Source organism: Plasmodium falciparum (assembly GCF_000002765.6).
Source record: "Plasmodium falciparum 3D7 genome assembly, chromosome: 11".
Classification (NCBI taxonomy): domain Eukaryota; phylum Apicomplexa; class Aconoidasida; order Haemosporida; family Plasmodiidae; genus Plasmodium; species Plasmodium falciparum.
This window is the reverse complement of record NC_037282.1, coordinates 1,772,501-1,796,007: the sequence shown is the minus strand read 5'-3', so window position 1 is coordinate 1,796,007 and position 23,507 is coordinate 1,772,501. Positions and strand designations below refer to the sequence as shown.

The 23,507-nt window shown below is 19.8% G+C and overlaps 6 protein-coding genes across 6 annotated transcripts in view; 5 read left to right on the top strand and 1 right to left on the bottom strand.

Moving 5' to 3' along the window:
* Window positions 1-637: 637 nt before the first annotated feature.
* On the top strand, window positions 638-6,685 carry PF3D7_1145200 (serine/threonine protein kinase, putative; the record flags this gene model as incomplete). The annotated part of the gene is made up of 1 exon (XM_001348095.2): window positions 638-6,685. The coding sequence occupies one exon, from the start codon at window positions 638-640 to the stop codon at window positions 6,683-6,685; it is 6,048 nt and encodes a 2,015-aa protein (XP_001348131.2).
* A 2,759-nt stretch (window positions 6,686-9,444) lies between these two features.
* Window positions 9,445-12,651, top strand: PF3D7_1145100 (coatomer subunit gamma, putative; the record flags this gene model as incomplete). Its single annotated transcript, XM_001348094.1, has 1 exon — window positions 9,445-12,651. The coding sequence occupies one exon, from the start codon at window positions 9,445-9,447 to the stop codon at window positions 12,649-12,651; it is 3,207 nt and encodes a 1,068-aa protein (XP_001348130.1).
* Window positions 12,652-13,609: 958 nt separating this feature from the next.
* On the top strand, window positions 13,610-15,924 carry PF3D7_1145000 (conserved Plasmodium protein, unknown function; the record flags this gene model as incomplete). Its single annotated transcript, XM_001348093.2, has 6 exons — window positions 13,610-14,349; window positions 14,472-14,542; window positions 14,635-14,699; window positions 14,821-14,962; window positions 15,115-15,359; window positions 15,454-15,924. 6 exons carry the CDS (start codon window positions 13,610-13,612, stop codon window positions 15,922-15,924), a joined length of 1,734 nt encoding a protein of 577 aa, XP_001348129.2.
* Window positions 15,925-17,079: 1,155 nt separating this feature from the next.
* PF3D7_1144900 (ras-related protein Rab-6) lies at window positions 17,080-18,483 on the top strand (the record flags this gene model as incomplete). Its single annotated transcript, XM_001348092.2, has 4 exons — window positions 17,080-17,095; window positions 17,446-17,486; window positions 17,595-17,660; window positions 17,983-18,483. The coding sequence occupies 4 exons, from the start codon at window positions 17,080-17,082 to the stop codon at window positions 18,481-18,483; spliced, it is 624 nt and encodes a 207-aa protein (XP_001348128.2).
* A 798-nt stretch (window positions 18,484-19,281) lies between these two features.
* PF3D7_1144800 (conserved Plasmodium protein, unknown function) lies at window positions 19,282-21,258 on the bottom strand (the record flags this gene model as incomplete). The annotated part of the gene is made up of 1 exon (XM_001348091.2): window positions 19,282-21,258. One exon carries the CDS (start codon window positions 21,256-21,258, stop codon window positions 19,282-19,284), a length of 1,977 nt encoding a protein of 658 aa, XP_001348127.2.
* Window positions 21,259-22,188: 930 nt separating this feature from the next.
* Window positions 22,189-23,507, top strand: part of PF3D7_1144700 (apicoplast import protein Tic20, putative) — a gene marked incomplete at both ends in the record, with an annotated part of 1,470 nt that continues 151 nt past the window's right edge. The window contains 4 exons of the mRNA XM_001348090.2: window positions 22,189-22,530; window positions 22,639-22,685; window positions 22,881-23,025; window positions 23,186-23,352. Coding sequence (XP_001348126.2) covers window positions 22,189-22,530; window positions 22,639-22,685; window positions 22,881-23,025; window positions 23,186-23,352 — 701 coding nt within the window. The remainder of the gene's footprint in view (window positions 22,531-22,638; window positions 22,686-22,880; window positions 23,026-23,185; window positions 23,353-23,507) is intronic.

Sequence of the window (23,507 nt, the reverse complement as noted above, 5' to 3'; positions counted from 1 at the left end):
CTGATATATAGATGTAGTACATAAAAATGACGAATTGTATTTCTGAGAAGAATCTTCTTTTTCATTGTTATTCTTAGATTTGTTTTGTTGTCATATATTTTTTTTGTTGTTGTTTATATATTTTTTTTGTTGTTGTTTATATATTTTTTTTTTTTGTTGTTTATATATTTTTTTTTTTTGTTGTTGTTCATATATTTTTTTTTTTTGTCTTTTTTTTTATTTTCGTATTTTATTTCCTATTCATTGTTCTTCAATTTTTAATTTGTTTTAATTATTTTTTTTCCTTGCTTTTATTTGTATCTTTCTTTTTATACTTGTATATTTTTTTTTTTTTTTTTTTTTTTTTTTTCTTTTCTTGGTTGACAATATGGGTAGATGCTTCAAAGAATATAACATGTGGTAGTAAAAATATATATATATATATAAATATATATATATAAATAAATAAATATATATATATATATATATATATATATAATATAACAGATTATATTATATTATAATCTTCGTAGTAGTGCCTGGTTTGATTTCATATGATCATATATATTTGTTTATTTTTGTATTGAAAAGAACCACATTTATATATATATATATATATATATATATATGTGTATGTATATATATATTCATTTCTAAGATGGATTATTCTAACAATAAGAAAAACGTCAAGGCAATGAATCAACATCAGAATAAGGATAGTAGTGAATACAATGAAAATTATTACAAGAGACAATACAATATTAAGAATAGAAAGAATGAAGAAATAAAGGTTGGATCAAATTTATCAACAAATAATGATGTGTTACAATTACCTAGTGTGTTACATAATCATATACGTATTGTGAGAACGAATGATAGTTGTTTTAAAGATTATATAGTATTAAGTAATTTAGGTAAAGGAACATATGCTCAAGTTTGGAAAGTAAAACATAAAATAACGAATGAAATATATGCAGCTAAGTTATTACAACCTAATCAATTCCCCAAAGAATCTTTTAATAGAATTGTAGAAATGTTTACTAAAGAAATAATAAATTTATCAATATGTCAATGTCCTGGTGTTATTAAATTACATAAAGTTATAGGAGGAAAAGAAGGATGGATATTAATACAAGATTTTGCAAATGATGGTACTTTATGGAAAGAAAATTTATCTAGTAATATGAATGAAGCATTTTTATATTTTATTCAATTATTACAAGGGATGTGGTATATACAAGAAATGAATATAGTACATCGAGATCTAAAACCTACGAATATATTAAGATATGATAATAAACGTATTGTAATAGCAGATTTTGGTTGGTCAGAACACATCGATTCATGTAATTTACATCCAACTGAATGGCCAGGTACATTAGAAATTAATCCTCCAGAAGTATTAAGAAATACTGGTCCCATGACAGAAAAAATAGATAATTATGCTCTAGGTATGAATATGATATTATTTATATCTGGAAGATTTGTATGTAGACAAAAAGGTATAGAATGTTCGAAGGTAGCACAAACCATTTTAAAGACAGTTCATAATTTAAGACATTCTAAACCACCTAGTAGATTCAGAGAAAATTTAAAGGCTTGGGATTTATTTGTAAAACTAACATCATCAAATCCAATAGAAAGACTCAGTCTACAAAATGTATTAGATCATCCATGGGTAACAGAAATGTTGAATAATTTCAGTTTACAGAATTCAAAGTTTTTGTGGCATGAGAAAGTAAAAAGTAGATGGATATATTTACTATCTAATAATTGGGACTTTTTTAAAAACATATCTTCAATCTCTACCTCAACCACCACCAACAACAACAATAATAATAATAACAATAACAATAACAACAATATTAATAATAATAATAATAATGAGGGTAGTAGAAGTATAATTAATACTACTCATAATCACAATAACAATCACAATAACAATAACAATAACAATAACAATAACAATGGTGGTAACACAAAAATTATTGGAAAATATAATGATATGGAAAATCAACATAACTTATCCTCAACGAGTACCAAAAATAATAAAAACACGCTCATCATTGACAACGAGAAAAATAATAAGGAGAAGACTAACAAGTATTCACGCTCATGTCTCAAAAACGATTATGAATTACTCTTTTATATGATGAAGAATAATTTTAAAGGGAAAATTAATTGCTGCTCAGTCAAAAAAAATGAAATCTCCAAAATCGAAAATGTACAAGAAATAAAAAATGGGGAGGGTAAAGACCAAAATGAACTCATGCAAAATAACCAAGATTTGGACAATATAGAACATATGGAACATTCTGGAAATATAGACAAACTAGAAATTATGAAAAAAAGTGAGAATATAAGAATGTATGACCAAACCAATGTCGAACAACACAAATATAACAATGATGTGGATGAAGATAAATACAAAAACGATGTGGATCAAGATAAATACAAAAACGATGTGGATCAAGATAAATATAATAACAACATGGATAATAATATGGATATCCATCAAAATAATAGAAGTACTAAATTTGATGATATGCAAATTAATAAAAATAACAATATGGGTGATCAATATCTTCCTTATAACAATGATAAAGAAATACAACACATTAGTACAAAGAATAAGGAATATAATAGTAAGAATTATATAGCCAATATTCAAAAAAAAAAAAATATAACAATTCCAAAAAATCATATGATGAATATACCAAGTGCAACATCTCACGAGATCAATAAAGAATACAAGATGAATAGACAAATTGGTGTAGTTCCCAAAGGTTATTACGACCACAACAATCATAATATAAATAATAATAATAATGATATTCATAATAATGATAATATCCCCTATAATAATAGACGACATGCACACAAGGATCATATTATTGTAAACTCAAATAATTGTACACGAAAATGTAAAAATAATCGTGCAGAAGAACAGAAAGAAATTTTTATCATCAGCAATAGTTTTGAAGAAAACGCTAAAGGTACTTATGACAAAAATAAAAATAATAAAAAGAAAAAGAATAGTAAAAAATGTGATCCTGTACACAAAAAAGATATGAACATGCAATTTAATCATCAGGAAGATATAAATAAGTATTGCAATAAATACAAAACGATGAATGAAAAAATATTTTATAACAAAAATGAACTCCTTATCCACAACAATAATAATAATAATAATAATAATAATATATATAAAGGTAATGAAAATGTTGATGTGTATAACCAAAATGCAGATTCTGCTGACAGCATCAGACGTACAAAAGGACACACATTTAACAAACAAGCGAACAGAAGGACATACAGTCATATATACGATGATAACATCTATGATGATAATAGATATTTTGACGAAGGAAAAGCTAATCTGGATACTTATAAAAACGACAAGAATGGCATGAGTAATATTAAAAATGTTGAACGTAATATGAATGTGAATAATGAAGAAGATGTAGATAATGATGGAAATGTATATAAAGATAATAAAGAAGAAGAGGAGGAGGATGAAGAAGAGGAGGAAGAAGAAGAGGAGGAAGAAGAAGATGAGGAAGACGAAGAAGATAACGATGATGATGATCATCATCATGAACATGAACATGAACACGAACTTCATAACACTAACGAAAATATAGATGAAGAAGAAGATGCCGAAGAAGACGACGAAGATGACGAAGAAGACGAAGAAGAAGACGAAGAAGAAGACGAAGACGAAGACAATGACGATAACGATAACGGTGATAATAGCGATGATGATGATGACGATAATAATGATAACAATGATGATAATAACAGCGGGAAAAAAAACAGCGATAGGAATATATATAACTACCATAATTATATTACTTATTTAAAAAAAAACAAACACATGAATGACAAAACAAATGGAGATATGAAAAACGTACAAAACAAGTGCTCAAATATAAGAGATACAGAAGATTTTATACATTACAATCAAAAGAAATCTAGTTCTTTATTTTTATATGATATAGACAACATGAAAAAAATTTTGAAAAATTATAAAAAGCAAATGCATGACACCAAAGAGGTACTAGCCAAAACGACATTCAAAATGAGCGATCTGATAAGCAAAAAGTACAAAGAACAAAAATGTATTAAGAAAAAGGATACATTTACAAAAGATATTGTTATAAATCCCATGTTAAATAATAATAGAAACGACCTGAATAACCTTGAAAAGGTAGAAAATAAGGAGGAAAAAAAAATAAATGACAGTACTTATGTAAAAGAAGAAGGAAAAAAATGTAGAGACATAAAAAAGATTGAACATATATATAATTATGATTGTGATAAGATGAATAATGAAAGCCATAATGAATATGTTACACATTATAAGAAGGACAGGATAAACGTATTATCCGGAAAAAATATAAATGTGGAAGATATTAATTTTAGGTGGCATCAGGATAAGACAACAATATTATCACAAGAAAAATGGAATAATATATCAAGAGAAAGTAAGCATTTTAAAAAGATAGATACGGTTCACAATAAAAATAATGTGGATGCACCTATTAAATATATGAATTTGTACAATAATAATAATAATAAAAATAATGATATGGGTAAGGACCTTTTTATAAAACAAAATGATAAAAATAGTAACGAATATATTAATAAATATGAAGAAGAATATAACATCTTTTTAGAGCGCTTAAATTATAAAAAAAAAAAAAACAAAAGAGATAACACAATGAATAGTACTAAATGTAGAAACAATATTAATGATAAGGATATGAATATGAAAAAAGATGAAAAGAAAAATATGTTGCCAAGGTTATTATTAAAAATAAATAAAATATTGGATGACAATAATTTAGATCATAAAAAAGAAAAGAATGAAAGAAATATGAAAAATAAATATTATGATGATATAAATAACACGAAGGAATGTCTTAATAAAAATATTACACATGATATAGTTGAATCCGAAAAAGCATCAAACTATGATAAATACAACGAATATAATAAATACAACAAGTACCATATATACAACAAATACAACGATAGTTGTATTAATTCTTCCTATGGTAGTACATATAAAAATGAAGATCATAAAATTGAATTAAGACATAATCCAGATTTGACTAAAGAGACAGATTCTCTTACATCTGACAAGAAATTTAATTTTAAAAACAAAACTACTTATGATTGTTTGAAGCACAATAATTTAAATATATCAACAGGAAAAAGAAGAGATTTATATAAAAATGATCTTATCAACATCTTAAACGAAAAAGAAGAACAAGTAGGAGATGTGCTGAAGGGAGAGGATTCATATAAACAGATTGACAAAAAAGTAGATGTAGAAATATATAGAAAGGAAAAAAAAAATTCTTTGGATATTAGCAATAATATTATTATTAACAACTTTATGAATAATACTTATCATCATAAAAATAATAGTATCGAAAAAAGGACAGACACTCCTATGAAATATTATATGGATACATTAAATTATTTTGATAATAAAAATATGTTGGATATGCATAAGGATAAAGAAAAGGTTTTGATGATGAGTAATGATAAAAAGAAAAGTGGCCTTAATAATTATGATATGACTAATAATGATGATAAGGAGGATACGTGTACTAAAATGTTTGTCAACAAAAAGGAAAGAGTTAAAAAATGTAGCTATCAAAGGGATGTCGATGTGGATGTAGATAACGATGTAGATGACGATGTAGATAACGATGTAGATGACGATGTAGATAACGATGTAGATGACGATGTAGATAACGATGACGATGTAGATGATGATGTATATGACGATGACGATAACGATGTAGAGATGATAAAAAAGAAAATAAATAATAGAGCAATATATAGAGAAGATAAAAATGTTAATTATGACAAAAGAAATGTTATAGAAAGTGTGAACACTGGATATGATAATATATTTATTGGAAAGAAAAAGAATGATGATGCTACACAAAAAAATATACCATCATATAATATACATACATATAATAATAACAATGAATCCATAAAGTATGATATAAAAGAAGACAAAAAAAAAAAGAATGTTCATAATTTTAACGATAATGATATGAGTAATAATTTATATAGACATGGTAAGAATTCTTTTTCTTGTAAAAATATCGAAGAAGCAAAAATATATGATAGTACAAAATATGGTCCCAATGAATCTTTGTGTTCATTTAAAAAAGAACAAGAAGATAAAATTTTGGAAGAATTAATAAACGGAGAAAGCATAGACACAACTCAAACGGAAACATTTGATGATAAAAATTATAATAATGAAAAAAAACCATGTGCTTATTTTTCTGTTCATAATAATATAAAGATTTATAATAAGTCTTCATCTATAACATTAGATGATAGTATAAAAGAAAGTTCGGTAAAAAATTCAAGCTGTTCAACATTTGATTACAGTGATTTAGAGTTTCAATATTTTTCAAACAAGGAAAATATCGTAGATTCTTATAATACAGAATATAAATATGGTCCAAGAGAATTAGGAGATATATCTAGGTATGAAAATAAATCAACAGGGACAAAGAAAAAAAAAAATCACACGAAACAAAATGAAGTCCACCATAATAATATTGTAGGAAAGAAAAAAGATGTGGACCATATAAATAATTTTACTCTGGACAATAATGATATTTTCTTAAAAATGAATGACATCCAAAATATAACCAAGGTCTAAAAGGGTATACAAAATAAAACATATGTATGTATATATATATATATATATATATATATATATTTATATGTATATGACTTCATTTTTTTTGCTTTTTTTTTTTTTTTTTTTTATTTTTTGTATCTTCTTATGAATCAGTTGGAGGAAGCATATGGACCCTATGAATCCATGACCATTCAAATTGTATAATTATATAAATGTTTAAAAAAAAAAAAAAAAAAAAAAAAAAAGGAAACAATGATGAGGATATTCAAACACATAGAGAGGTATCAAAAATGTACACATATATATATGTATATATATATATATATATATATATATATGTGCATATTTCCTTTTTATACTTTATAAATAATCTTAGTTCTTATTAAGTTTAAAATAAGTTTTCTTTTTATTTATATATATATATATATATATATATTTCATATGTTACATAAAGAAAATATATTCACTAACATGTTTTTTATATTTAATTTATAAATTTTATAAATTTTTTTAATTTTGTTTTATATTTTATTATTATTATTTTTTTTTTTATTTTTTTTTTTATTTTTTTTTTTATTTTTTTTTTTTTTTTTTTGTGATAAAAAAGGAAAGTTTCCAATATATATTCTAGAAATAATAAAAAAAAAAAAAAAAAAAAAAAAAAAAACTTAAAATTATATAATTACCAGAATTTTGAACAAATATAATTTTATTTATATAACAACTTATGTTGTTGAACAATAGTAGTTTTTAATAGATCGATTCTATAAAGAAATCATTACACACAAATAAATACATACATACATATATATATACACATATATATATATAATATATTTTTATGTATTTATATATATGTCCCCTTCTGTGTAATTAAATAAATAAAAAATTCTTTTTTAAATTATTAAAAAAGTGTACATATTTTTATAATACCTTTAATAACTATTGATGACATTACTTTTGTTTAATTTACTAAATATATAATACAGACATTATATATGGAATAATAACTTAAAAAAGTAGACATAAAAAAAAAAAAAAATAATAAATAAATAAATAAATATATATATATATATATATATATATATATATATAGAATTAACATAAAGAAAGAAAACTACAATAAATAAAAATAGGTTATATATATTAATTGCATCTTTTTTTTTTTTTTTTTTTTATTTTTTTTTTTTTTTGTTTGTTCCTTTCATCTGTTTACCTTTTTATTATTATTTTATTATATATACATATTTCTCTAAGTTTAATTCTTGTATAACATTATATAATAATTAAAGTCAATATATTTTTTTAAAAAAAAGTAAACTATTCAAAATAATAATATATATAATTAATATATTATGAATTATGGGTATTATTATTATTAATATATAATACAATTATTTTCATATTACCATACATACATAAATAAATACATATATTATATATATATAATATATTTTGTTTGTTTATTTATTTATTTATTTATTTTTATTTTTTTCATATTCATCCATACTTTCTTTTTTATTCCGGTTGAATAATTTGTCACTAAATTATAAATAAAATATAAATAAATATATATATATTTTTATAAATCTTTTATTATTATATAATAAAATTCTTCCTTTATTATATAGGCACAAATATTTTTAAAAATATTATCAAAAAATAAAATTAACATATAACTAATTATGTATATATTATATATATATATGTATACATATATAATATATATTTTATATTTTTTTTCTTTTTATTATATATATATATGTACAAACAAAAAAATTTTATAAAATAAAAAATATATTTTAACAAAATTTACATGATAATGCAAATATTATATTCTTTATATAAATACATATATATATATATATATATATATATATATATATATATATATATATATAATATATTATATACATATTTATTTTTTATAAAAAATATTTTTTTAATAAATTAATTTCATTTTTTTTTTTTTTCAATTTGTGATAATAAATAAAAAATATATATATATGATGAAAAATATAATGCTATATATATATAAATATATATATATATATATTTTTTTTTTTTTTTTTTTTCTTTTTTTTTGTTGTTTTTATTATATAATTCAATAAGAAAATATTTACTTTCAAAAAAGTGTGGGTGGAATTAGAAAAAAAAAAAAATAATAAATAAATAAATAAATAAATAAATATATATATATATATATATATATATATATATATATATATGTATGTATGTATGCTAAATGAGAAAAACAGATGTTTCATATTTTAATATAACATACCAATAATTTATAATATATATATTATATATATATATATATATATATTTTTTTTTTTTTTTTTATTTATTTGTTTATATCTTTGAAGATATACAAAAATGATATATTAATATATATATATATATAAAAGAATAGGATTGTTTTAAAATGTACTATATATTTAATATTATACAAATAAGGATATAAGGAAAAAATATAATATTTATTTATATATATATATATATATATATTACATATATGTAATATAGGGATAGTTATAATTCCTTCCTGCTGTTCACGCCCATCCGTCCTTCCTATATTTTTTTCTCTTATATTTTATTTTTTACATTTTATTTTTTACATTTTATTTTTTACATTTTATTTTTTACATTTTATTTTTTACATTTTATTTTTTACATATTATTTTTTACATTTTATTTTTTACATTTTATTTTTTACATTTTATTTTTTATTTATTTATTATTTATTTTTATTTTTTTTTTTTTTTTTTGTAAAAATGCTGAAATCCATGAGTATTAAAAACAAACTACAGAAAAATTTGCTGAAGGAATACAAGAATGACGACGAGAAGAATTTTGTAAATCCCCATGAAGGAGATAAAGCAAGCATATTACAAGAGACAAGGGTGTTTTCTAGTTATCCTTTGAATACACAAAAATGTTTACAAATATTAACGAAGATATTATATTTGATAAATAAAGGAGATGATATATTAACAAGTCAGGAATGTACAGATATATTTTTTAGTATAACGAAATTATTTCAATCGAACAATGAAAGGTTAAGAAGGATGATATATTTATTAATAAAAAATTTACCCGTAAGTGAAAAGGAAATATTTATAGTAACTAGTTCTTTAACAAAAGATATGAATTCAGCTAATGATTGTTATCGAGCTAATGCTATAAGAGTCTTAAGTAAAATTATTGATTTTTCGCTAGCTACACAAATTGAAAGATATTTAAAAACAGCAGTTGTTGATAGAAATCCATTTGTATCTACGTCAGCATTATTATGTGGTTTAAATTTATATAATAATACATCATCAGATATTGTTAAGAAATGGATTAATGAAGTTAGTGAATGTATAAATAGTAAACATCCTATGATACAATTTCATGCTCTTACCTTATTATGTTCTATTAAAAATCAAGATAAATTAGCACTCGAAAAAATTATCAACTCTTATACAAAAAATTCACACACTCTATCAAGCTCATTAGCTAATTGTCTTCTAATAAAATATGCTTCATATCTAATATATTGTACAGAGGTACATAGCGAAATGAATAACAACAACAATATTCTTAATATTAATAATAATAGAAATATATTTAATCATAATATATATTATAATAAGGATACATATTCTCAACATTATCCACATAATAACAAACAAAATATTAATAATACTGCTATTAGTAGTACTACTAATAAAAATCATCATCATAATATTAATAATAATAATAATAATAATAATAATAATAATACTTATAATAATAACGACCATTCTGTTAATAAAAATAAATTCATACATCCTACGACCAAAGTATGCTTTGATTATCTTAAAAATTGTCTCAAAAATAATAAAGATGCAATTATCTTATTTGAATGTATTAAGTGTATCTTTGAACTAGCCATCTATGATCAAGAAGGAAAAAACACCACCACCGTTTTTAATGTAGATATTTTAAATGAATGTATCAAGGTTTGTCAACTGTTTTTATTATCATCCAAAATTGTAGATAAATTTTCAATTATTAGACAAATAAATAAACTTGCTCATCATCGACCATATGTTGTATCCAAATTAAATCAAGATATTGAAAATCTTCTATATGATAATAATAAAAGTATATGTGTATTAGCCTTTACTACCCTATTAAAAACAGGAAATGAAACAAGTATTGATAAATTATTAAATCAAATTAATAATTACATGACAGCAGATAATACAACATTCAAAATAAAAATTATTGAAGAAGTTAAAAATCTTTGTTTTATATATCCAAATAAATGTAATATTATACTTAACTTTTTGTCCAATAATTTAAGAGATGATGAATCATACCAATTTAAAGCTAGTACAATCGATTCTATTATTTTAATAATAACCAATTTACCAAATGCCGAAGAAACAGCCATATTACAATTATGTGAATTTATTGAAGATTGTGAATATCATGCTTTATTATTAAAAGTCATTAGATTCTTATTAATGCATATACCTAAAACCAAAAACCCATCCAAATATATTAGATATATATATAATCGTCTACTTTTAGAAAACTCAACAATCAGAATTGATGGAATGTATGCCTTATTTTATATAGCTCTAAAATGTGCAGAAAACTCAAAAGATATTCTTGTTCTATTAAATTGTTTACTAGCTGATAATGATGACGAAGTTAGGGATAGAACCAATTTTTTCTACTACATGTTAAAGGAAAAAATTAAAGAACTAGATACTTCTAATAAACAAATATCAAATGAATATGAAGAAAAATTACAAAATAACGAAAACATAAACGAACATAATAATATCCATTATTCAAATAATAATTTAATCGATCAACTCTTGGAATATGATCAAAACACTAATATTGATCAACTCTTATATTTTATTTCAAATCATATTGAAAAAGATCCTAAGGAAGAATTCTCATACCAACATGTTAAAGAACAAATTATAGCATCAAATGATCTAAATAATAAAGATTATGTCTCTTCTCCATTTATTAACAAAAAAAATAAAACATCATATAATGAAATACCTAATTTAACTAATACTAACTCTATTTCAAATATTAACAAATATATAGATCTAACACCTGATACATTATATATAAATAATATGTCCAAATATATTGACATGTATAATTTATCAAATATTAATATAATTAATAAATCAATACCCTTAACAGAAAGTGAAGCTGAATATACTGTGTTTCTCAAAAAATTTATTTATAATCAACATCTTGTTTTAGAATTTACTATACATAATACATTAAGTGAACAAATTTTATCGAATCTAAATGTACAAATGCATTCATCAGAAAATAAATGGACCATCCTAGAAAAAACAACTATTGATAATTTATATTACAATACACCTCAACAATTATATGTTATTTTAAAAAAAAATATACCTTTTGAAAAAACGGATACACATAATCACAACAACAATGATACAAATGATCAAAATAATCACAATTTACAAAATAATGTCGACTCATTTGCTGTTAATCAAAACTTCCAAATATCATTACATTTCTTAGTTAAAGAAAATGAACACGATGAAGGATTCCCTGACTCCTATTCCATTAACCCATTTAGTATACAAATCGTAGATTTTATAAATCCAAAAATATTAAGACATGGTGAATTTAAACATATCTGGGATAGTATGCACAACTACAATGCAGAAGTTGTCAGCAAATTTAGCTTGAACTTTCAAAATATACAACAAGCTGTTGTAGGATTATTAAACACATTAAATATGGTCGCATGTGATCAAACAGATTATGTAGAAAATAACTCAAATAACCATAATATGTTATTGTCAGCACAATTTTTAAACGACACATATGTTTTATGTAAAGCTTCCTTAATATTATCACAACAATATGGATGTTTATTAAAAATCACATGTAGATCTACCAATAAATTTTTATCAGAGCATATTTTAAAATCCTTAGAATGAAATATGAAACACATAAAGGACCAACATATGAAAAAGTGAAGATACACTTTTTTTTTTTTTTTTTTAAATATGAAAAATATATATGTGTATCATTAATTTACATGTACATAAATGAATGTTTATATTTATATATTTATTATTATTATTATTATTATTTATTATTTTTTTTTTTTTATTTGTTTTATGTTTTTTTCAAATTATTAACATTATAAAAACAATCTAAAAGTAGTACAATAAAAATATATATATATATATATATATATATATATATATATATATATATATATGTATATGTTCAAATAATATCACCTTTTAAAAAAATTTAATTAAGTTTGAACTGTTGTATATTTATCATTGAAATATGTGTACTTTTAATTTTTTTAATTTATTTTATTTTTTTTTTTTTATCGTGTGCATATAAGATAAAACAAAACATATTAATGTATAAGAAATTACTTAAAGAAATATATATTAATATAAATAAGCCAAATATGTAATATATATATATATATATATATATATATATATATATGTATGTATTTATTTATTTATTTATTTATTTTATTAAAATACTATATGTTGTAGATAAATTCTACTTTTTTGTGCTCTAAGGAGCATTAAGAAAAAAAAGAAAAATGTAAAAATAAAAGTAAATAAATATATATTTCTACATATATATAATCATACATTTATAATAGTTTAGTAATCGTTCTTCATTTATTCATGTCTTATATTTTATTTACATAATAACATATATATATAAAACAAAAAAATAGAAAAATGTAGAATTAATACTTATAAATATTACCGTCCTTATTCAAATATATATTAAACACATACACAAAAAAATAAAAAATAATAAATTATAATAAAAAAATTATATATATATATATATATATATATATATAATAATATTAATATATCACAATAATTTTTATTTTTTTTTAAATTCTATATAATGGTTAGCACAACTAGCCATTTCAAGCAAATTACCTGTCCCAGTCAGGTAAATAATATAAAAGATGCAAAAAAAAAAAAAAAAAAAAAAAATCAAAATTTGGTAGATATCAAAAGTACTAATATGAAATACACAAATGAGACGAAAAGGAAAAAACTACAAAACCAAATTTCAAATAAGCAAATTAATGAAAAAGAACGAAATGATGAAAAAACAAAATTCTTAAACAAAAAGATAAATGAAAAACGTTTTACTAATAATGACACATATAAGTCTATACTGAATTATAGAAACGAATACAAGCCTACAAAACAAAAGAAAAAATATTGTTATAAACAAAGTTTCCCTGAAGAGAAGAAAAGAAATAACAGCATAACTAATTATCATACAAAAAAAAATATCAATCACAAAATTTATGAAAAAAAAAAAATTAACACAACTACGAGTATCAATTCACATAAAATAAATAATACAAATTATAAAATCCAAGACAACAAATGTATCTTAAAAAAATTAAATGGAGAAATAAAAGAATTAAATATTAATAATATACACGACATACTTCCTAATTATATACCATATCAACAAAGTATTCAACATGAATATAATTTTCTCAATAATAAAACCGCTTGTTCTTATTCATATGCAAGCTCAAAAACAATACATGAAAGAAAATGTTCGAAATTGGGTTTTATAGAAAAATGTACAAAAATATTCAAAATGAAGAATGATGAAAATAAGTAATATAAAATGTAAACAAATATGTAAAAATATATATATATATATATATATATATATATATATATATGTATGTATGTATGTATGTATGTATGTATGTATGTATGTATTTATTTATTTATAGAATGCATCCTGATACGAATGTTTGTCAAAAAATAAAACTTCCTATTAATAAAAATTTAAATGATAAACAAGGTATAAATATATTTTAAAAAGAAAGATATAAAATATATAAATAAATATTTATTTATGAACACATTCATATATATATATATATATATTTGTAGCATTTGAGGGGGAAGCACAATTGTGTGGTTTTGAAAAGAATCTAACAAAAATGGAAACTATTCAGGTTTTTCTTTTTTTTCTAAGCATATATTAACTATTACATATATATATACATATATATATATATACATATTATAAATATTAATTTATTGTATATTCCTTTTCTTTTATTGTTTTCATAACAGGGAAAAAACCTTTTTTTATATCAATCATCAGATGTTAAACATTATAAAAGTTCCATTTTTCCAAATATCCATTCAGTTAAAAAAAATGTATCACCCATAATTTTAAAACATTCAAGAAATATGATTTTAAGCAAAACGAAAAGTACAAAAATATAAAATATAAAAATAAAAACATACATACGAAATATACACATATATTAATATATATATATTAATATATATATATATATATATATATATATATATATATATATATATATATATATATATGTGATGTATATATCCTCTTTTTAGATTTAAAATTTAAGCAAATGTCAAACATACCAATAGTAAAAGAAACACGAAAAAAAGAAAAGATATATCCAAGAGATAATAATATCAATAGCACAACCATAAAAATTCCCGATAAGAAAAATAAAGTATATGATGATAAACAAGAGAAAAATATATTTGAACAAAATATGAACAACAAACAATCCAATAATTTCTTAGAAATATATTCTTTTGATGAAAAAAATTCAACCACAAAATTAGAAAAGGTACACATAATAATAAATATACCACGAATTAATTTGATAAAACATTTAAATATATATATATATATATATATATATATATTTTTCTATATTACAGCCAAACCATAAAAATAAATGTAGTGAAAAAGATGCGTACGTAAAAAAAAAAATGAACTATAAAGTTATTTACCATAGTGATGATATTGTATGTATGTATAAAAATGATGAGGACAAAAACAAGAAGGCTAAAAAAGAATGTATAGATGCATCTAGTTTATTATGTAAACCTGGATCTGTTGGGAAGTATTTATATGAATCTAATTCTTCCATTAATTATTCTCCAAATTGTGATAAAAATATGAATACTATTAATAATAATAATAATAATTTCAAAAAGTTAAATGAAAAATCAAACATGATTGAAAATTCTGAAACACATGACTACACTGAAAAAAATAATATTAACATACATAAATATGATGATATTCTTTATTATATGAATAAAGCTATATGCAACTCTCCAACATACAATATAGATGTACAGTACATGAATATTCTTAATGAACAACTATACAAGGTCAAGAATTGAACATATAAAGTAATAAAAGAAATGGTTATATATATATATATATATATATAACATACATATTTTATTGTTTCCTTATTTTATTGTTTTATTATTATATTACTATTGTTATATACAACAATTATTTTTTGGTGGGACAATTTTTTACAAATTCTAAAGTATGATACAAAAGAAATACATTTACTTTTTATAATCATATAAAATTATGAGAAAAAATATATTAAATATATATATATATATATATAATTAAAAAATAATAAAAATATAATAATTCAATGAAAAATATACATATATATATATATATATATATACAGAATAAATAATAAAAATAATTTATTATAAAAATAAAATATTTTCTTTTGTTTGAATTTAAAATATTTTAGAGAATTATTTTTATAATAAAAAAAAATATAATATAATATAATATATAAATATATAAATATATATAATATATAATATATATGAATATATATTTTTCCTTTTTTTTTTATTGGCGTGCACATATCCATTTATAGTTGTTTATTATTATATTTCATTACACTATATATATATATATATATATATTATAATTTTTTTAAATGCAATGAAAAAAAAAAAAAATGAAAAAAAAATAATATAAATATAAAATGCATTAAATATTACAAAAATATAAAATAAAAAAAAATAAAATACAAAAATAATTTACATGATATTGAAGAAAAAAATAAATATACATATATATGTTTTTTTTTGTGAAAATTTTATATTTTAATATATATTTTTATAATTTATATTTTTATTAATTATTATATAATATATATATTATATATATATATATAATATTATTTTTTTTGTTAATTTTCAAAAAAAAGGAAAAGCTTGTTTCAATAAACATGTACAATATATAACATAATAAAATAAATAAATATATATAATATATATATATATTATTATATTTGAACAGAACAAAACAAAAAAAAAAAAAAAAATAAATAAATAATATACTAATAAATAAATAAAATAAGAGAATATAAAATAAAAGTGAAACAACTTGGAATAATTATGGAAAAAATAGATTTTTTATTGGTATATCGTTTTATTTTCTTTTAACTTAAAAAAAAATATTTAGAGACTAATTCTTAATTAAAAATATTTTTTTATTTTTTCCCCATTTATATAATGGATGAATTTCAAAGTAAGCAGAAAAAATGAATAAAGCAAAAAAGAAAAAGAAAATAAAGAATGAAAGATTAAGAACAAATTATAATTGTAGAAATTATTCTATTCATTTTCTGAGAAAATATTGAATAATAAAAAATGAGAATATATTTATATATATATATATATATATATGTGGTCTAAAAAGTATTATATATAACATATATATTTTTTGAACTTCAAAACTTTATTTTGTTGTATTATTAGATATATATGTATATACTGATTAATGAAAAATATTTAAGAATTTATATTTCTATATATTTTATGAATTATATCTCATTTTTTTATATATCCATTTTTTCCTACTTTTTTTTTTCTTTTTAGACTCGGGACTAAATAAATACAAACTTGTTTTCTTAGGAGAAGTAATAAAATAATAATAATAATAAATAAATAAATAAATTAATAAATATAATAATTAAAATATATACATTTTTATTTAAATCATTATTTTGTTATATTTTCTTTTTTAGCAAGCTGTTGGTAAAACATCTATAATTACAAGATTCATGTATGATACCTTTGATAATAATTACCAAGTATAACTAATTAAAAGAAATATATGCTTATCAAAATTTTTTTATTTATTTTTAATAATAATGTGTGTGTATTTTTTTTTTTTTTTTTTTTTTTTTTTTTATAAGACACATTAATATTATAATAGCTAGCTTTTTTTAATATACATTAACATAAATATAATTGTTAATTTTTTTTTTTTTTTTTTAAATATGTATTAATTATGTAGATATAAATGGCTAGTTACCTGAACATGTTCATATATATATATATATATATATACACATGTTTGTATTATTTTTTTTATTTTTTTATTTTTTTATTTTTTTATTTTTTTTTGTGTAGTCGACTATTGGTATAGATTTTTTGAGTAAGACATTATATTTGGATGAAGGTCCTGTACGCTTACAATTGTGGGACACTGCAGGTCAGGAAAGATTTCGAAGTTTAATTCCAAGTTATATTAGGGACTCCGCAGCAGCAATTGTTGTATATGATATTACTAATAGACAATCCTTTGAAAATACCACAAAATGGATACAGGATATTTTGAATGAGAGAGGAAAAGATGTTATAATTGCTTTAGTAGGAAATAAAACAGATTTAGGTGATCTTAGAAAAGTTACATATGAAGAAGGAATGCAAAAAGCTCAAGAATATAATACCATGTTTCATGAAACGAGTGCTAAAGCTGGACATAATATAAAAGTTTTGTTTAAAAAAATTGCATCAAAATTACCAAATTTAGATAATACAAATAATAATGAAGCCAATGTTGTAGATATACAATTAACTAATAATTCAAATAAAAATGACAAAAATATGTTAAGTAAATGTTTATGTTAATAAATATCACATTAATGTTTATGTTAATAAATATCATACCAATGTTTATGTATGAAAAATAAAATAAAATAAATAAATAATATTATAATATAATATAATTTATATTTGTTAATATTAAAATATGTGTTATTACACCTTAATGTTTTAATAAAAACATTACAACATGACATTTTTAAAATATTATAATATGTTAATATATACATCCTCTTTTTTTTATATGTATGAACCCAATTCTTTCTTTTTTTTTCATTTTCTTTTTTCTTTTTTCTTTTTTCTTTTTTCTCTTTTTTTTTTTTTTTAATATGGTTGTTAATTTTTTTTTCTTTTTTTTTTTATGAACTATCAATTTTATTTTTTATTAAATTTTTAATACATAATAAATAAATAAATATATATATATATATATATACATGTATATATAATTAATAGTAAAAATTAAAATTTTTTTTTTTTTTTTTTTTTTTTTTTGTTTTTGTTAAAAAAAATTCTATAAAAATAAGATAGATACAATTTTTAAATATTTTTATTTTATTCTAAAACTTTAAAGGGCAAATTATTATTTAAGCACACATGTTTATTTTTTTTTTATTGAATAGAGGGTATTATATCTGCATTTATTTATAATCACAAATGTTATTATTAGTGTCCTTTTGTTTATGCGAATTTATATGTAAACATAAGTGATACAAAAAAAAAAAAAGAAAAAAAAAAAAAATTGCACATATGTATATGTACATATATATATATATATATATATATATATATATATATATATATATTTATTTATTTATTTATTTACTAAGTGGACTCTTTTCTTATCAATATGTAACATAAATTTTTTTCATAATCATAGTTAATTATTTTTATGTTTTTCCTTAAGATGCTTTTTTTCAAATCCTTATATGCTTCTTTTATATATGATGGTTCAGAATTGTGATATGTTTTTTTTTTTTTTTCGGTATTACTTTCAATATCCTTTTCATACTCTTTTTGGATTGCACTTTTTTTTAAGTTACTTTTAGGAATAGAATATATATGCATATCGTCTTCCTTTTTACACAATGTATTGTTATCTTGTGACTTTTTATTTTTGTACGTATTTAGCGTTTCTTTGATTTTTAAATATTCCTCGGTCACTGGAATAAAATCAAGGAACACAAAATTTTCAACATTTTTATCAATTTTTACATTTTTATCAATTTCTACATTTTTATCAATTTCTACATTTTTATCAATTTTTACATTTTTATCAATTTTTACATTTTTATCAATTTTTACATTTTTATCAATTTCTACATTTTTATCAATTTCTACATTTTTATCAATTTCTACATTTTTATCAATTTCTACATTTTTATCAATTTCTACATTTTTATCAATTTCTATATTTTTAATATCTTCCATATTTATATCATTCCTTTTGGATATAAGACAATTAATAGGAGTATAATTCTCATGTTCATTTAATTTCTCACTGGTTCTCTCATTCTTTATAAGCGTATATGCATTATTACATACATTAGTAAACTTACGTTCTTCTAACATAACAATATTTTTATTTGAATTCATATTTTCCAAATTTATATTATCGTGCCATTTTTTATTTTCATCAATGGAATCGGGACAAAGTAATTTCCCCTTATCATATATTTTACATTTCTTTTTGTTCTTTTCATTTATAATATGGTTATATTTATTCGTTGAAATATTATTCATAATATTGATATTATATTTAATGTTATTTTTATTTTTAGTTATCTTTTCATTGTCACATTTATCAGAATTGTTATATATTTCTATATCATCAATATTTTGATTTTTTTCATTTTTATCAAATTTTTCATTTTTCTCATTTTTATCAAATTTTTCATTTCCTTCATTTTTTCCATTTTCTTCATTTTTTCCATTTTCTTCATTTTCTTCATTTCCTTCATTTTCTTCCTTTTTTATAAATATTCTGTCTTTCCCATTTTTATTAACAAAATTATTCACAAGGTCAGGCGATTTTATATTATCACATAACATATTATGGCTAGTTTTTTTTTTTTTTTGCAAATTACATATTTTTATATTGTTTTTCTCATAAGTATTATTACCCATATCAAATGTTTCATTTATATTTTTCTCATAACATAGTTTTCTTTTTTTCTTTTTTAATTTTGTTTCTTCCATATCAGAAATATTATCATTTTTATTTGGTGCATTTAAAATTTTTACAATTTCACTGTTTCTGTTTCTTTTTTTTCTTGATAATGTATATGTGTTAATATCATCTTCTTCAGATGAAAAAAAATTTAAATCAACACTTCTTTTATTTCTTTTTATTTCTTTCTTATTATTGTATGGCATTAAACATTTATAACTCTTATAATTATTATTATTTTTATATTTGGATTTCCCTTTCGATGATAAAAAAAGATTATATTTATTAACTGTGTCAAAATAAGTATTCTTAAAACAATCACTCTTTATATTATTATTAAAACTTAAATTATAATTAATTAAATCAATTTTGTTTTCACTTAATTTACGATATGGTGATTTGTTTAACAATTTTGTAGAATAACAAATTTGTTCTCTATCAACGGAATGATTTTCTAAACTATTATTTATTTCAAATAAATTTATTTCTTTTACATAATTTTTATTCCTACTATTTTCATCATAACTATCTTCATTATTCTCATACAACTCATTGTTGTTGTTATTCAATAATTCGATTAATGCGCTACATCCTAATGACCTTATAGTATTTTCTTCTTCATTATTTTTCATTCTACACAAAAACAAAAAAAATATATATATATATATATATATATATATATATATATATATATTAATTTATTTAATAGAAATAAAATTGTTTATTTTTTATATTTAAAATTTTATAAGACTATTTATATATATATATTTATAAAAAAAAAAAAAAAAAAAAAAAAAAAAATTAAATACAAATATTTTTTTATTTAAAATGAGCTTATTATTTTAATAGAATGTCCAACTATTCTATCATATCATATATTCATATTTAAATGAATTACACAAAATATACATACACATATATATATATATATATATATATATATATATATATATATATATATATTATTGGACAAAATCAATAATATGTGTATTTATCAATTCTCATTTTTTATTTCACATCTTTAATGTTATTATATAATAAAATATTAATTAAAACAAAATAATGTAAATCATTATATAATTAAATAATTATTAAATATATCATCAAACAGGATATATTATATATATATATATATATATGTATGTATTTTTTTTTTTTTTTTTTTTTATAATGCTTTATGTTTTTTATTAAAATATATATTTATACGTACATATGAGGTTCCTCCAGCCCCCCCCAAAAAAAAAAAAAAAAAAAAATTTTTAACCTCATCTTAAATTATTTAATCTTATAATATAAATATGATTGTATTATATTAAGTAACTTTATAAATATTTCATATTTGAACATTTATACAGAATAGTATTATACATATTTATTTTTATTTAAATAATTCTATAATTTCTTTTATTCTTATTTGTATTTATGTACAACATATGAATATATATATATATATATATATAATAATGTATTTATTTAATTTTATAATTATGTAAAAAATGTAATAGGCCATGAATAATGTACTTTTTACTTTTCTTCTTTTTATTCCTCAATATATTTAAGAAATGTGTAGGTTTTTAACATATCATTATATTTTAATATTTTGCATTATTATTAAGAATGTATTTTCTTTTCAACCAAGCCAAAAGGTCAGAATTTATCATGTTAATAAAATACATTCGAACAATTCTATAAATTTGAACAAAACAAATATCAGTAGTAATGTAAAAACATATTATTCCTTAAGAAAAAATAATATAATAAATTTTAGAAAAAGGAAAATACTAGCATATGCCACCTTAAAAAATCAAATCAATAACATAATTCATGGAGAAACGGATGTAACTATTTTCGACAAGTTATTAGCATCCATAAGTTACATTCTTCCGACAATCGATGCCATTCAGGTAAATATATACATATATATATGTATATGTGAGTATATTCATTATATATATATATATATATATATATATATATATATATATTTTTTTTTACTCATATAACATATACAGGCGTTTGTTATGCCCTTGGTAAATATACTACCAATATGGACTCACAAGTAAATATATATTATTTTGAATGTTTATATAAATATTTATGATTTTATAAAATGAAATTAAACACACATATAAATAAATAAATAAATATATATATATATATATATATATATATATATATATATATATATATAATATTTATCTTTTCTTTTCTTTTCCTTTCATTTCTTCTTTTTAATTGTTAATTCATATTGCAGATATTTATTTCAAATTGAAAGGATAAATCAGATTTACTCTTCCATCCCCTTTATGTCTTTTATTACATTTATGGGTTTATACTTTTTATTTGTTAAAGAAAATAAGTTTAAATTCCACTATTTTATTAGATATCATCATATGCAAGTAATAACAAAAAAAAATATATATATATATATATATATATATAATATATATGTATATAGAGACACGAATAAATTTATTATTATTGAACTGTAGAATTATTAAATTTATAAGATACTCATGCTTTTATTTTTTACATTATATTTTATTAACACCTTCTTAGAGTTTGATATTGTCCATGTTTGGATATGCACTGTCCTTATTTTATTTCCGAGTATTTCCCTACTCCTATAATGACACAGATATTTTTAACTTAACCATTTTATATTCTACTATGGCTATATATTTTGGTTCCTTAATCATTCCCTTCTTCTCATCATTACTTGGATAGTAACTTTAATTAAAAAATATATATAATGAATATATATAATATAATATATATATATATAATATACATATTCTTTTATTTAGTAGCTAAAATTTATTTCATTTTTGTATTATGAATATTGCTTCATTTTTTCTTTTTATGAACATGTTCATGTAAA